We start from the raw sequence: 15000 nt of genomic DNA, 5'->3' as shown, positions 1-15000 counted from the left end.
ATCAAACTTTTAAAATTTTGTTCAAAATTAAAACTGAAGAACCAGCTAACGTCTCATAAAACACGCAGAGATCCGGTCCGGTTCTGGAACATCGTACACACTCTGATAACACACTTCATACAGCCCTTCATACAGCCCGGGAGGAAGCTGGTCATAAATCACAGATCAATTTGAATTTGCATAAACTATAAAGTGAAATGTTGATCATCTGTTTGAGAGTTTCTGGAGTTTTCACGATGAAAACGAGCCTGCAGGCAAATGTGTTTGATTCCATGAATCTGTCTGATGTGGATCTATACATCTATAGATCTATATAGGGTCATCAGATCTATATAGGGTCATCAGATCTATAGATCCACATCAGACAGATCTATAGATCTATATAGCTCATGCTGGAAAAATTTCCGTTCCAGGGATATTATTTCTGTGTTAAAAACAAGTGTTTAAGATGATTCCTGTTTTTGTAGGAAAGCTGCAGCAGCTCTGATATTCAGTCACTAAAGTTCTGATGATCCACGGAAAATACGCCAGGTTGAAATAAACCAGAATTATCCACTAATTCTGCTCCTCTTTGCAGTTCTTTGGTCTGTGATGATAACTGAGTGTTGTTCTGCTGCCTGCAGGCTTTAATTCATTTTACATTTTCATAAACATTTAATCAGGATTAACTGAAACTTTTACGTCCTGTTTTTATAAAGAGCATTTTAGTCTGATGTGTCCCTCCGTCCTCTGAACAGGGAGACAGGGTGTGTGTGTGTGTTTGTCTTTTATTTTAGTTCAAAAAAATAATACCAGATTTCATGTTTTTGATATTCAAGAATAAATCCTACAATTAAAACCATTCTTGTTATTTTTGCATGACATGAATGAGATATTTGAATGTGTTGAATATGTGCTGAGACGTGTGATGACCAGAAGCCTCCTCGTCTCCTCGTCTCCTCGTCTCCTTGTTATGTTGAACTCTGACAGAAGATGTACTCACAGCTCTCCAGCTCCAGCGAGCAGGTCTGAGAGTCCAGAGGGAAGCGGCTGAAGTCCATGTTACAGGCCGCCGTCACCGTCACTCTGTTCAATGACAGGTGACACATGTCACTCAAACATTCACTCATGTCACTTTAAACACATGATGTCGGACGGAGACCTCAGAGGAACACGGAGGTTCTGAATCATAATGTAAATCTTAGCTATTTATTCATTTTGTTCATCGAGGCTCAAAATTAACAATCAAATAGATTTAAACCTCCTGCTGAAGGTCAGAGAGTAAAATTAGAGGAAAAGGTTTGTTTGATATCTACACCAGGAGCACGTTTCCTCTGACAGACTGCGTCTCTTTTTACAGAAGGATTTTTTTTTACTGTATTCATGCAACCCGGCATCAAAGCGTGAAATAGACACTCCTGTCCACTAAAACTGAACATGTGGTAGCTACGAGAATAACACGTAAATATTGGTGTCACGTGACGAAGATCATGTGACTGTCGAGGGGGTGGCTCGATGGCATAATGTGGGACTGCCATGTAAAATGAAGTGTTTAGTCATTGTTGTCATTCCTAACAATAACTACGTGGGTTTTCCTATAAAGCGCTGCGTGTAATAAACACGCCCGTTCCCAAAATGCAGAATGTGCAGTAGCTACACTTGTCGTTGTCAAGGCGTGAAAATGACACGTTTTACTTCAGTGTCTATTACACGCTTTGCTGTGACTGCATCAGGTGAAAAGAGAGCAGAGCTGTTTAAAATTAAAGTTATTATTTATGACCATATTTACAAAGTAAAACAAAGCAATAAATATTTTGCATGTAGAAACTTAATGAAGAGACATTAGACTGTTTCTCCACCTCACATCTGACCGCACACATTACATCTCTCACTGTCTGTCTTCAGTAATCGGTCCGAGCGGTGGAGAGCTGTTCGCTCTTTTTAGAAAAACTTCTTTCCCTCTGAAACTGCAGCTCCAACAGACAGACGGTATTTATGTATTTATGTATCTGAGGATCTGCACGGAGCTGCAGATGTGAAAAAAGAGTGGAAAACGACCACATTCACCGTCTGTGAACAAACATCCAACAATCTGCAGATAAATATCAAAGAATGTCACGCAGACTTTTAGACATCTGGATGTTATACAGGAAGCTTCTCAGATCGGTGAGGTCAAAGGTCAAAATCTGGACGTTACATATTCAGATTTATTCAGGTTGAAAATGTTACCAGAACATTTCATCATAATATTCTCTGAATAGAACAAAACATTTCCAGCTGGATCTCTCACTTTATGATGAAATTCTGTTTCCTGTTTGTTTACTATTTGCTTGTATTACTAAAATTGTGGAAGTGAAACTGGTTTTCTTTTCCTGCATAAGAGCACCAGTTAATCTCTGAGACTCTTCGTGCTGTAAACGAGCTCTCGGTTTGTTCTGCTGAAAGCAGAAGAGCTCGTTAAAACGCCGTCAGGCTGAAAGACAACGACTCTAAAAATAATTCAGGAGTTTTCAGATTCAGAGAACAATTTACAAATACAACTTCAAACACTGACAGAAGATGTTTCTGATTCTCCTCATCGCGCGGCACCCTCAACAATCACAAAAAAACAGCAATCTGAGCAGAAGGAGTGCAGCAGGTCATTGACAGCTCGCTGATTTAACTGCAGCAGAAATATTATATAAAAGTTTATAATTCAGCACTGATTGAGTTGGTTTAATAAATAAATGTAAAGGAAAGTGAAACCCGACTTGATGAATTGTTTTCTGTTCACTGTAGTTTGTTTAAATCAGTTCAGGAAGCTGCAACATGAAATAAAAAAACTCCAGAAAACAGGACGCGGTGAGAATCCTCAGATTCCTACTAATCATGTCCTAATGATCATCATGATTTTACTCTTGTACGTGTTTCAGGTGTCGAGAGAACGACTTCATCTGTGAGAAGTTGTTTAAAGACTTCTGTCTTCACTTGTCTTTTCAGTCAGTGAAGGTTGGACCTGAAAACGGAGATAAAAACGATGTGGAGTGATTTTAACGACGCTCAGAGAATCAACTCCAACTCTCCTCAACTTCCCTGTTTCTGCAGAAGCACCTGTTTTCAGAGACGAAGCTCTGATCCGACGTCGGTACGCTTCATGCTCAGCAGACTGACGCCACCAGAGAACAGCTGGGGGGGCGGTGGAGAGGCGGCGGAGACCAAAACAAGAGCTGAAAGGAGTGTGACTTATGTTCATCAGGTGGACGTGACTCTGAAAGAGTGCTGATGATGTTCTGTGTCTTCTGAATAAATAAATACCTGCTAACAAGTTCAGTCAATGAAAATATCAGCTATTATTTCAGCGCTTATTACTTTATTTAACATGTATTTTAATAGAGATGTGTATGGAGTGTAAAACATTGTAAGATAGTGTGCTGGCAGATTAAATATTGTTCATTTTAGATTTGCATTAAAAATTAATGTTATTTTTCATTTCAGTCACATTCATCCAGAGTTTCCAGTTATTTCATTGGATCCATTCTTCCATCTATGTTTCTTCTTCCTTCATCTCTAATCAGCGCTGGTTCCATCCAGATGTTCTCTGCAGTGAGTTCATTAAATCCATCAGGTGTTCCAGGTGTTCCGGTTCTGGACCTCAGAGGTCTTAATGAGTCAATTCAGGCTTAACAAGGGAATCAGTCCTGAAACTTCAAACACAGAAAGGTGACTAACGTTCTGTTTAATATTTGATATGTTTTAGGTTCATAAATTAAAAAGTAGCAGGGACATTTAAAGACACATATAAATGTGTTTTCTGATATTTTGTCTGTTGATTTGAGGGTTTTTCTTTTGGACATTTATTAATGTAACAGAATTATTCATGACTATTCATCTACACGCAGTAGAAACACAGGCAGCTGAACACTTATTGATCTGAAACCCATTTAATGAGTTCTGTGAGTCCTCGTTATCGGCTGCTGAATTCAGTCCAAGTCCGACAGTAACGCTGTGAAACCAGGACAGATGTTCACACTGAAACTGGGACCAGCACGGATGTCCAGGTCAGCAGAGGGGACATCATCAGGAGAGTCAGCAGAGGGGACATCATCAGGAGAGTCAGCAGAGGGGACATCATCAGGAGGGTCAGCAGAGGGGACATCATCAGGAGGGTCAGCAGAGGGGACATCATCAGGAGAGTCAGCAGAGGGGACATCATCAGGAGGGTCAGCAGAGGGGACATCATCAGGAGGGTCAGCAGAAGTGACATCATCAGGAGGGTCAGCAGAAGTGACATCATCAGGAGGGTCAGCAGAAGTGACATCATCAGGAGGGTCAGCAGAAGTGACATCATCAGGAGGGTCAGCAGAAGTGACATCATCAGGAGGGTCAGCAGAGGGGACATCATCAGGAGAGTCAGCAGAGGGGACATCATCAGGAGGGTCAGCAGAAGTGACATCATCAGGAGGGTCAGCAGAAGTGACATCATCAGGAGGGTCAGCAGAAGTGACATCATCAGGAGGGTCAGAGAGGCTCAATGTGGACTTCAAAAGATGGAAAATGTGTGCAACTATTCTTGTTTCTTAAAGTCTCTAAAAGATTAAATTAAGATCGATGGATAACGTTTTGACTCTGAATGTTCTTCATTCAGTTCTTCTTTTCTCTTGTTTTGCTGAAGTGTCTCAGACGGGAGAGAAACACGCTGCTGAGGATCTGATCAGCGGACAGAAACAGTCACTGAGGAGCAATTAGCAGTGAAGAGACAGAAGATCTTTACAGGAGAGTCAAGTTAGAACTTCGTACATGTATTACCTCGACACATGACTCCAGATGAAAGTGAATATTTCTGTATGTCAGTCGTCAGCTCTGATTCTGACATTTGCAGACATGGTTGGAATTGCACAGCGGTGCAGCGGTTAGCATGGTCGCCTCACAGCAAAAAGGTTCCGGGTTTGAATCCCGGCCTTCCTGTGTGAGTCTGCAGGTTCTCCGTGTGCCTGAGTGGGTTCTCTCGGTTCTCCAGCTTCCTCCCACCGTCCAGAAACATGAACCTCAGATTAACTGGTGGTTCTACAAATGTCCCTGAGGTGTGAATGAGAGTGTGAACGGTTTTTGTTTCCGTCTGTCTCTCTGTGTTGTCCCTGTGATGGACTGACCACCTGTCCAGGTGAACCCTGCCTTCACCCAATGTGAGCTGAGATAGGCTCCGCCCCCCTCCCTCCCCACCCATGACCCTGTTCAGGATGAAGCGGGTATAGATAATGGATGGAATTCAAAAAATCTTAACCTTTATTCCTGTTTGCACTTTTTTTGTTTTGTTTATTTTGTGAAAATAATGTAAAATATTGATGTAATTATGTCTAATAGAAGACTTGCATGCAGTACAGAGGATTTTTTTTTTGAAGACATTGAATCACTTAGATTCATTCTGGAGACCAGAACTAAACAGAACCACCTGATCTGCTCTCACACCATCCTGTGGACCGACTACCAGCTGCTTCTGTTTGTTCAGATGAAATCAGCCTGCAGCACGTTGTCCTTCATCTGATCCGTGGAAAACAAGCTGCTCGCTGTGAAGCCATCACGACTCGGTGCCAACACTGTTTTCACTTCACAGTGACGAGAGGTCCATTAAAAGCTGCAGAGACACATGATGATGATGCAGATCTGACATTAAACAAACTCTCCTTCTATATGTTTCCTCCGTTTCCAGGCAACCAGTGGTTTCCATGGCGTTAAAGTGATGAGAGGAACCATTAACCTGCTTCAGTGACATCATCAGACCCATCGACCACTCGAGGCTCGGTACCACTGCTGGATGTGTGAATGTGTGTCGGAGGTCACCCACCTCAGGCTGTACAGCACGTGTCCGTCGGGGAAGACGCGCAGCATGATGTTGTCCGTGGTGGTGTCGTGGATGAAGGACCTCTTGGAGTGGACGAAGAAGACGTCGGGGACCCAGATCTTCTTCACCAGACGCCCGTCGAACGTCATGCTCTTGTTGGTGCTGCTGGTGAACGAAAGACGCTCGTCCTTCCAGTAGTGCCTCAGGTATAAGGTCATGGTGAAGTCCTGGAAGGGTCATAGGTCATGTGAACGACTGAAGTGGAGAAAACCAACGACTTCATGGAGAAAAAAAATAGTTCTAATCTTCTGTTAGTCTTTCAGCGGTTTATTTTCCCTGAAACATTGAGATGTTCGTCTGAACTCCTTCTCCGTCCAACATCCTGCTGCTGCTGTCAGAGATGCTGACGAGGTTCTTTACGTCTCACGCACACAGAAGAACCAACAAGGTCATGTGACAAAGTACAAAGACAGTTAAAGTCAAGAGGTTGGTGGTGATTGGACAAAACAAACCCACGACTCTCACCTGGAAGGTGTTTGAGTCCCTTTACCTACATAAAAGTACTTATTTAAACCAATCAGCATCAGTCAGTGACGTCATCAACCATCAGTGATGTCATCAACCATCAGTGATGTCATCGTTGGTTTGTGAACGTTATGAATCCTCCAGTTCAGATTCTGTCCATCACCATCTTTGCTAGTTCGGAGCAGTTTGGATCAGGAAGTGACCATATTTGGACGAGCTGGGGGAGGAGCCAGAGGTGGATCTGACCGATCTGATCGGAAACCTGACGATACTACGTCCCGCCCACCGATAGCTGTAACCTGACTGCACCACAGACCTGTCAATCAAACAGACACGCCCCCAAAAACAGGTCTTCTTGAATCTTCTTTTCTAATGAATGAGGGATTATTTTCAGATGGACCTCCAGAAAACTAATAAGAAGGAGTGACTTTAGCTAACAACACCGAGATCACTGATGGACACATTTCCAACCTCTTTTCCATCTGATTTATCACCTGGTCGGAGACTCCTGCTCTACAGGATAAAGGCAGGTATATTATAGATGCTGGGTCAATGTCTACTTCTACAAACCAAAGTAAATCTATGAAACAAGAAGTTGACTGTAGGTAACAGTAACCTGAGCTGAACGACCAGGAGAATCTGGCTTCTCTGTGAACCATCTAAAACATCATCTGGTGCCAAAATCACTTCCTTTGTTTGTTTTCTCCTTTCGTACAGATTTCAGTTGGTCAACCTGGAAACAAAACCTGATTCCAGCTTCACCAAACTCTAAACTATCAAAACTCTGACAGACCACAGAGGAGTGTTTCAGACAAATTATCTTTCTCCAAGGTAGAAAATTAAATTTACTAACATTTCTTCACTGCAGACTAATTTCACCTTTCATTCTAGAACAAACTGTAACTTTAACATTCGAGGCGTCGTTTAAGAAAGCTGGACATGAAATTTGACTCCATACGATCTCGTTCATCTGGTTCTCAGTCGGGGGAAGGTCACCACAATAATTTAAGAACCACGTTTAAGCAGCGGAGCAGCGTCAGTCCTCACATGATGTGTTCAGGGACAGAACCGAGTGTCGGTTTAACTTAAGGTAAACAAAAGTTCAAAGTCCAGCACACAATCACTGTAAACACATAAATAAAATAAAATAAATACAATTCATTCACTTCTACAATAAACAAACTGACTAACAGGTGCATGTGTGTTTATATTGTCTATGAATATGTACTTATATTATTATCATAATAAAATGAGAGAAAAAACATCCTCTTCTTTTTCCTCCTTCCTGTTCTAATCGCCACTTTAAATCATCTCTGACTTTTATCTGTGTAGAAGAAGAGATGTTTGGTTACCATGTCGACTTCAGAGATGCTGTCCAAGCTCTCCACCTGGACGTCCACCCCGACCGGGATCGCAGGACCTGCCGAGACATAACATCATCAACATCACCATCGGTAGTACACCAACTAGTACACTCACTGGTACACTCACTAGTACACCCACTGATACACTCACTAGTACACTCACTGATACACTCACTAGTAAACCAACTAGTAAACCGTCCAGTACACTCACTAGTACACTCACTAGCACACCAAATAGTACTCACTAGTACGCCAAATAGTACACTCACAAGTACACCAACTAGTACACTCACAAGTACACCAACTAGCACACCAACTAGTACACTCACTAGTACACTCACTAGTAAACCAACTAGTACACTCACTAGTAAACCAACTAGTACACCAAATAGTACACTCACTAGTACACCAAACAGTACACTCACAAGTACACCAACTAGTAAACCAACTAGTACACCAACTTAAATATGTGGAAGGAAGACTTTAAAAGAATGTGTCTAATGAATTGGATTCTGATGGAACATAAATGTGTTGCCATGACGACAGACAATGCTCCAGATTGTAAAAGGTGGATGATTCACACACGTTGAACCCGACATACAATCACACATTTAGGATGTGACATCTCCCCATAGAACATTATCATGTAACAGTGAATAATTATATATATAATGACATATATAATGATATAAAACGTCATCACTTTCTCATTCTAACCCGTTTGACTACAAAAATCAGATCAGTTAATCCTTTAATACAAATAAATGAAAGTTTGAGGAAGTTCTCTGAAGGTGTTTCTGAAATATAAAGTTCATAAAAACAGGCCAACGTGAGGTCACAGTAACCTCTGACCTTTAACCCCCATCATCTCATCAGTTCCTCTTCGGGACGAAGTAAACATTTGTGCCAAATTTAACAAAAATAGAAATCCCTGGAGGTGTTTCTGAGATGTGTCCATGAACAAAGGAAACATAGCAAACAATAACATGAATATGAAAAAAAAGGTAAAAAAGTGAAGAAATAGTTAAGAATTATATTTTTTATGTTCAACTGCAGTTCTTTAATATTTTACTAATTTAAATACACTTAGTATTTTATAAGCATCTAAAGTACAAACTGTGTATTATGAGGAATATAACGTGCAGTAAACAGCCTCAGAAATCTGAATACATTTATTATTATATTTTATACAAAAGCTACATATACAGTGGGTACGGAAAGTATTCAGACCCCTTTAAATTTTTCACTCTTTGTTTCATTGCAGCCATTTGCTAAAATCAAAAAGTTCATTTTATTTCTCATTAATGTACACTCAGTACCCCATCTTGACAGAAAAAAACAGAAATGTAGAAATTTGTGCAAATTTATTAAAAAAGAAAACCTGAAATATCACATGGTCATAAGTATTCAGACCCTTTGCTGTGACACTCATATTTAACTCACATGCTGTCCATTTCTTCTGATCCTCCTTGAGATGGTTCTACTCCTTCATTGGAGTCCAGCTGTGTTTAATTAAACTGATTGGACTTGATTAGGAAAGGCACACACCTGTCTATATAAGACCTTACAGCTCACAGTGCATGTCAGAGCAAATGAGAATCATGAGGTCGAAGGAACTGTCCAAGGAGCTCAGAGACAGAGTTGTGGCAAGGCACAGATCTGGCCAAGGTTACAAAATAATTTCTGCAGCACTCAAGGTTCCTAAGAGCACAGTGGCCTCCATAATCCTTAAATGGAAGAAGTTTGGGACGACCAGAACTCTTCCTAGACCTGGCCGTCCAGCCAAACTGAGCAATCGTGGGAGAAGAGCCTTGGTGAGAGAGGTAAAGAAGAACCCAAAGATCACTGTGGCTGAGCTCCAGAGATGCAGTAGGGAGATGGGAGAAAGTTCCACCAAGTCAACTATCACTGCAGCCCTCCACCAGTCGGGGCTTTATGGCAGAGTGGCCCGACGGAAGCCTCTCCTCAGTGCAAGACATATGAAAGCCCGCATAGAGTTTGACAAAAAACACATGAAGGACTCCCAGACTATGAGAAATAAGATTCTCTGGTCTGATGAGACCAAGATTGAACTTTTTGGCGTTAATTCTAAGCGGTATGTGTGGAGAAAACCAGGCACTGCTCATCACCTGCCCAATACAATCCCAACAGTGAAACATGGTGGTGGCAGCATCATGCTATGGGGGTGTTTTTCAGCTGCAGGGACAGGACGACCGGTTGCAATTGAAGGAAAGATGAATGCGGCCAAGTACAGAGATATCCTGGAAGAAAACCTCTTCCAGAGTGCTCTGGACCTCAGACTGGGCCGAAGGTTCACCTTCCAACAAGACAATGACCCTCAGCACACAGCTAAAATAACAAAGGAGTGGCTTCAGAACAACTCTGTGACCATTCTTGACTGGCCCAGCCAGAGCCCTGACCTAAACCCAATGGAGCATCTCTGGAGAGACCTGAAAATGGCTGTCCACCAACGTTCACCATCCAACCTGACGGAACTGGAGAGGATCTGCAAGGAAGAATGGCAGAGGATCCCCAAATCCAGGTGTGAAAAGCTTGTTGCATCGTTCCCAAGAAGACTCATGGCTGTACGAGCTCAAAAGGGTGCTTCTACTCAATACTGAGCAAAGGGTCTGAATACTTATGACCATGTGATATTTCAGTTTTTCTTTTTTAATAAATTTGCACAAATTTCTACATTTCTGTTTTTTTCTGTCAAGATGGGGTGCTGAGTGTACATTAATGAGAAATAAAATGAACTTTTTTGATTTTAGCAAATGGCTGCAATGAAACAAAGAGTGAAAAATTTAAAGGGGTCTGAATACTTTCTGTACCCACTGTACATGTTTTTACTTCTTATAGATTAATTTCCTCTGAACAGGATGTTGATCGGTTGATACAAACTGACTCCTCTGATCGATAAAGTTGTTTTTAGTTCAAATGTGACTCGAACAAGTCAGTAAATTTCTGCTTTTCTGTGTATTTCTGAGTTTCGGGACCCAAATACAGCGAACGGGATTTAAATTTGAAAAGAGCATTAGTGACATGACACCAATTTGATTTCGTTCCATGTGAACTCAGCGTGACATTTGACCCACTTTCTTGGTGTGATTTAACTTGTGTGGATCCAGGGATTGGCAGCTGTCTCATGTAAGCAGAGTACGAATGAGGGTTCACGACACATTACGCAAGAAGAAACCCCAAAAAAGAATTTGAATTCTCTTCATGGATTATTTCACTGAATAAAGAGATTTCTTTCAAATCTAACAGCTTGTATTTTCCAGGGAAATGTTTGCACAGCGAGGCCACTGGGATTTCTGTTGTTGCTCCGTTGTGTTTGTACAGATCTGTAAATGTAAGAGGCTCCAATCTGCAGCTGCTGCTGACCATAAGGGGGCGCTAGGGAGCCGATGTCTCAATTTTAATAGTTATTTAATTGAACTATGTGTTTTTTTTTATACACTTTATTAATCCCCGAGGGGAAATGTCTTCACTACAGCAGGGGGGCTCTCAGGGGGGAGATGCTGCAGCAGGCTGCCACTAGCGCGGCGCCAGGTAACCTGACCTGAGGTGCATGTTTTTGGATGATGGGAGGAAGCCGGAGAACCCGGAGAGAACCCACGCAAGCACAGGGAGAACATGCAAACTTCGTCCCCTCGTCTTTCTAAATGTCTCCAGCGGGACACAAACATCCTCCTAAATTCAGCCAATCAGCGTCCTCCAATCTTTGGTCTGAAGAGTGAACATATCTTGAGAGTTCGACCCAGATGGACCCGACACCAGCATCAGACCACAGGATCCTAAAACAGGGAACTGTGTGACCGAGAGGCCGTCGAGCTGCATGCAGCCGTGTGAAACTTTTACAGGATTTATGAAACATTAATCTGAGCAGATTAACAAACATGTTTTAACATTGTGCCTCACAGCTCCTTATTGAGCAGATTTCAGTCAATACAATAAAACAAACCTATTCCCTTGATCCCATTACTCAAGTAAAAGCATGAAAGTATTATCTGCAAAATGTACTGCAAGTATTAAAAGTAAAAGTAAAAGTACACACTATCTTTGCTTCTGGATTCATATCACTGCTGCATTAATGCACATTTTACTGCTGTTGGTATTTAAGGTTGTTTTAACTACTTCATGTCCAGGAATGCATCATATTTCATAAGATCATCACATGTTTGAGTAGTTTCTGTTCTGAAAAGACAACCAGTGCATCCAACAAATCCAAACCTTCAGTTTATCATAAAAATGTAAATTCAAAATCACTAAGTAGTAACAAATTCAATATTTGCCTCAGGTTTAGTCCAGTAAATATATAAAAGTGCATCAAATGGAAACACTGAAGTACAGTACAAATACTTCCTATTTGTAGTATTTTGTAAGTATAGTACTTGAGCGCCAGCACTGCATCTCAAACACGCTACCAAAATAATATCTGTTAACGAGCTCTGTCGTGACCTCTGACCTCTACATAAGGATAACAGCATTACATGTGACCCACTCTCGCATATCTTCAACATGTTTAATAGTGAGGATGAAGAGGAGGAAGAGTTACAAAATCACTTTGCATCACTATAGAGTGTAATCCAGAGAGATTAGCACAGACGCTAAATGCTAGATTAGAGCCACTAGAGATTATTCTTCACTTAATGGAACAATGAAATCCAAAGTTCTTCTCACATCAGGCAGAAACAGACTTCAGCTTGACCTCTGACCTCGTCATTGGTGCAGTGAGCTGCGAGCTGAGCGAGTCGGAGGGTCCGGAGCAGAACTCTGACATACAAAGAAACTAATGGAGCTTCTGTCTGATACAGAAACATCATTTAAACCGGGTCCACCTCTGAAAACCCGTCAGAGCAAAGAAGGAGGTTCAGGTTCACCTCCATCGCTTTGAAACACAGAAGCTGATGTTTCCTTCGGTGAGCAGGTCATCACTTCTTCACCTCAACCCACCGCTCGGCACTTTAGTGGAGCTGCCGACTGAAAGAGGAGTGACCTTTCTGTGACCTTTTTATTTCTGGTCGATGGAGGCGTTTTGGAGCCAACCTCTAGTGGCACTCGGTGGTATTGCAGCTGGAAGAACCAACCCGACCCGCTCTGTTTGATCTGCAGGTCCTGTCAGGACCGTTAACACTGAGCTGATCTGCAGGTCCTGTCAGGACCGTCAACACCGAGCAGCACCAAGAAGCAGCACAGACTCTGTTTTCTGGTCCGTCTGAGATCATGTTTTTCTTGTGTTCCTCTACTTACTTGCTGCTCATGCTTTTAAACGGACACTCTGTTCTAAACGCTGACTCGTCCATTTGGCGAAAAGTTGCTGCCTTCGCAAGCATCATTCGTGCAACGCTGTCAAATAAAATCAAAATTAATTGTTCAGCTGCAGGTGAAGCTGAGGATGTTTCACAGCTGAACTGATTCATATTTAACTTGTAGAATATTATAAATACAAATTAAAGTTATGAGACAGGCAGATGGTTTCTGGTGTACAAACAGAAGCTCTTTAACAGACCGTCTGTCTGTCTGTCTGTCTGTCTGTGGTTCAGAAGAATAAGACATGAGCTGCAAATGGTGACAGTTTCAACTTTAATGATGGAGTTCATCCTGCTGTTCTTCTTCTAACATATTTTAGTCGATCACACGTTACCAACAGAATATAATAAAATGGATTTATGAGCCGTGATCATGATGCACATCTGTAAACATCAGGACGTCTCTTCACTCCATTAGTTGCACTTTTTCAGACAGTTTTGGGGCCACTTGTCTGAATGGTCTCTTCAGTTGGGTTAACAGCTGTTTGATGGCATAACAGATTGGTGCTAATCTGAACTGTAAACAGGAGGCAGCACTGCCAGTTTAATCTGCTGGAGCGAGGCTAGGCTAGGCTAACGCTGAGCTAGCCAGCGTCTCCAGATGGTCTCTGGGTGCAGACGACCCATCAAGCAGCGCTTACAGCTTTTGCTCCAAAAACAGGAAGCAGAACTGCTGTGATGCTGGCGGCGCTCCGGGTTCACGGCGACCCGAGGACGGCGTGGAGCTCCGGGTTCACGGCGACCCGAGCTCTGAAACGTTTCATCATCTGTTCTCGTGTGAAATCATTTAGCATCTGAGAGACAGCGTTTAATCTGATGTAAAATAACAAGTGGAGGAATTCTCCAGTTTACATTGATGCAGCGAGCGTCCTACAATCTTCTAATTGAATCTCCACAGTTTTCACATCAAACAATGGCAGCAGCAGAAATCACAGCCTGATGTTCAGGAGAAGTTCAAGAGAATCTAAGAATGATAACATGCATGTCAGTGATGCATCAGTGGCTCTTTAACCTCTTTATCAAATTCAAAGATGAAATCTCTGACCGACAGATCAGACTGTAATAATGACGCATAAAATATAGAACAACCATCTTAATGAAATATTCTGCAGCCAGTAAATGAGAAGAGGTTATTTAATGAGGTCAACGTAGGAAAGCTGTAAAGCAGTCTGAATATTTAGTGTTTATTGTCTCCGAGTTCATTAAATCTCCACGTTGATGAATGTGCTGCATGACGTGTTTCACTTCATCCCACCTCACATTAAAAAATGCAATCACATGACCTCCAAATAAAAAGGAACGACAACATGAATAAGTTCGATTAGAATTACTGCATTACGCTCAATTTAAAACTCAGCACTTCCTGTGTCTGTTTCAAAATAAAACCCTCTAGTGGACAGAAACCCTTCATTTCTTATCAAGGCTTTTATTCTGAAACATTTCCTATATTTAACTAAAGAGATGGAAATATGAATGTAAAGTTGTCACTGTAGAAGCACTTGTTACACAACCTGTCAAATGAGCCACAATTTAACCTTTAATTTAACCTTCAACCTTCAATTAACCTTTAACCTTCAATTTAACCTTCATCTTAACCTTTAACCTTCCATTAACCTTTAACTTTCAACTTAACCATTAACCTTTAACCTTCAATTTAACCTTCAACTTAACCATTAACATTCAATTAACCTTTAACCTTCAATTAACATTTAACCTTCAATTTAACCTTGAGCCATCAATTTAACCTTCAATTAACCTTTAACTTTCAAATAACCTTTAATCTTCAATTGAACTTGTAACCTTCATTTAACCTTTAACCTTCAATTAACCTTCAACCTTCAATTAACCTTTAACTTTCACTGTGACTTGTCGCTACTGAGCATCACAGGTGTTCTCACTTCAACACATATCACTATACCTCCTGCTCCTCCTCCTCCTCTTTAAACTCCTCCTCTTCATACGTATAAATCTTCGCCTCCTTTCCAAACTCTTTCTTCCTCAA

General features: G+C 41.5%; 1 protein-coding gene across 1 annotated transcript in view; it reads right to left on the bottom strand.

Annotated features, from left to right (window-relative positions):
- The window catches only part of LOC138634125 (gamma-aminobutyric acid receptor subunit rho-2-like), a 35835-nt gene that overhangs the window by 14233 nt on the left and 6602 nt on the right, over positions 1–15000 (bottom strand). The window contains 3 exon segments of the mRNA XM_069720778.1: positions 983–1065; positions 5801–6024; positions 7675–7742. Coding sequence (XP_069576879.1) covers positions 983–1065; positions 5801–6024; positions 7675–7742 — 375 coding nt within the window.

Source organism: Brachyistius frenatus, unplaced genomic scaffold (genome assembly GCF_029030835.1).
Source record: "Brachyistius frenatus isolate BFR_SWC_R1_liver_20210118 unplaced genomic scaffold, ASM2903083v1 Contig_250, whole genome shotgun sequence".
NCBI classification, from domain to species: domain Eukaryota; kingdom Metazoa; phylum Chordata; class Actinopteri; family Embiotocidae; genus Brachyistius; species Brachyistius frenatus.
This window is presented reverse-complemented; position numbering and strand designations above follow the sequence as displayed.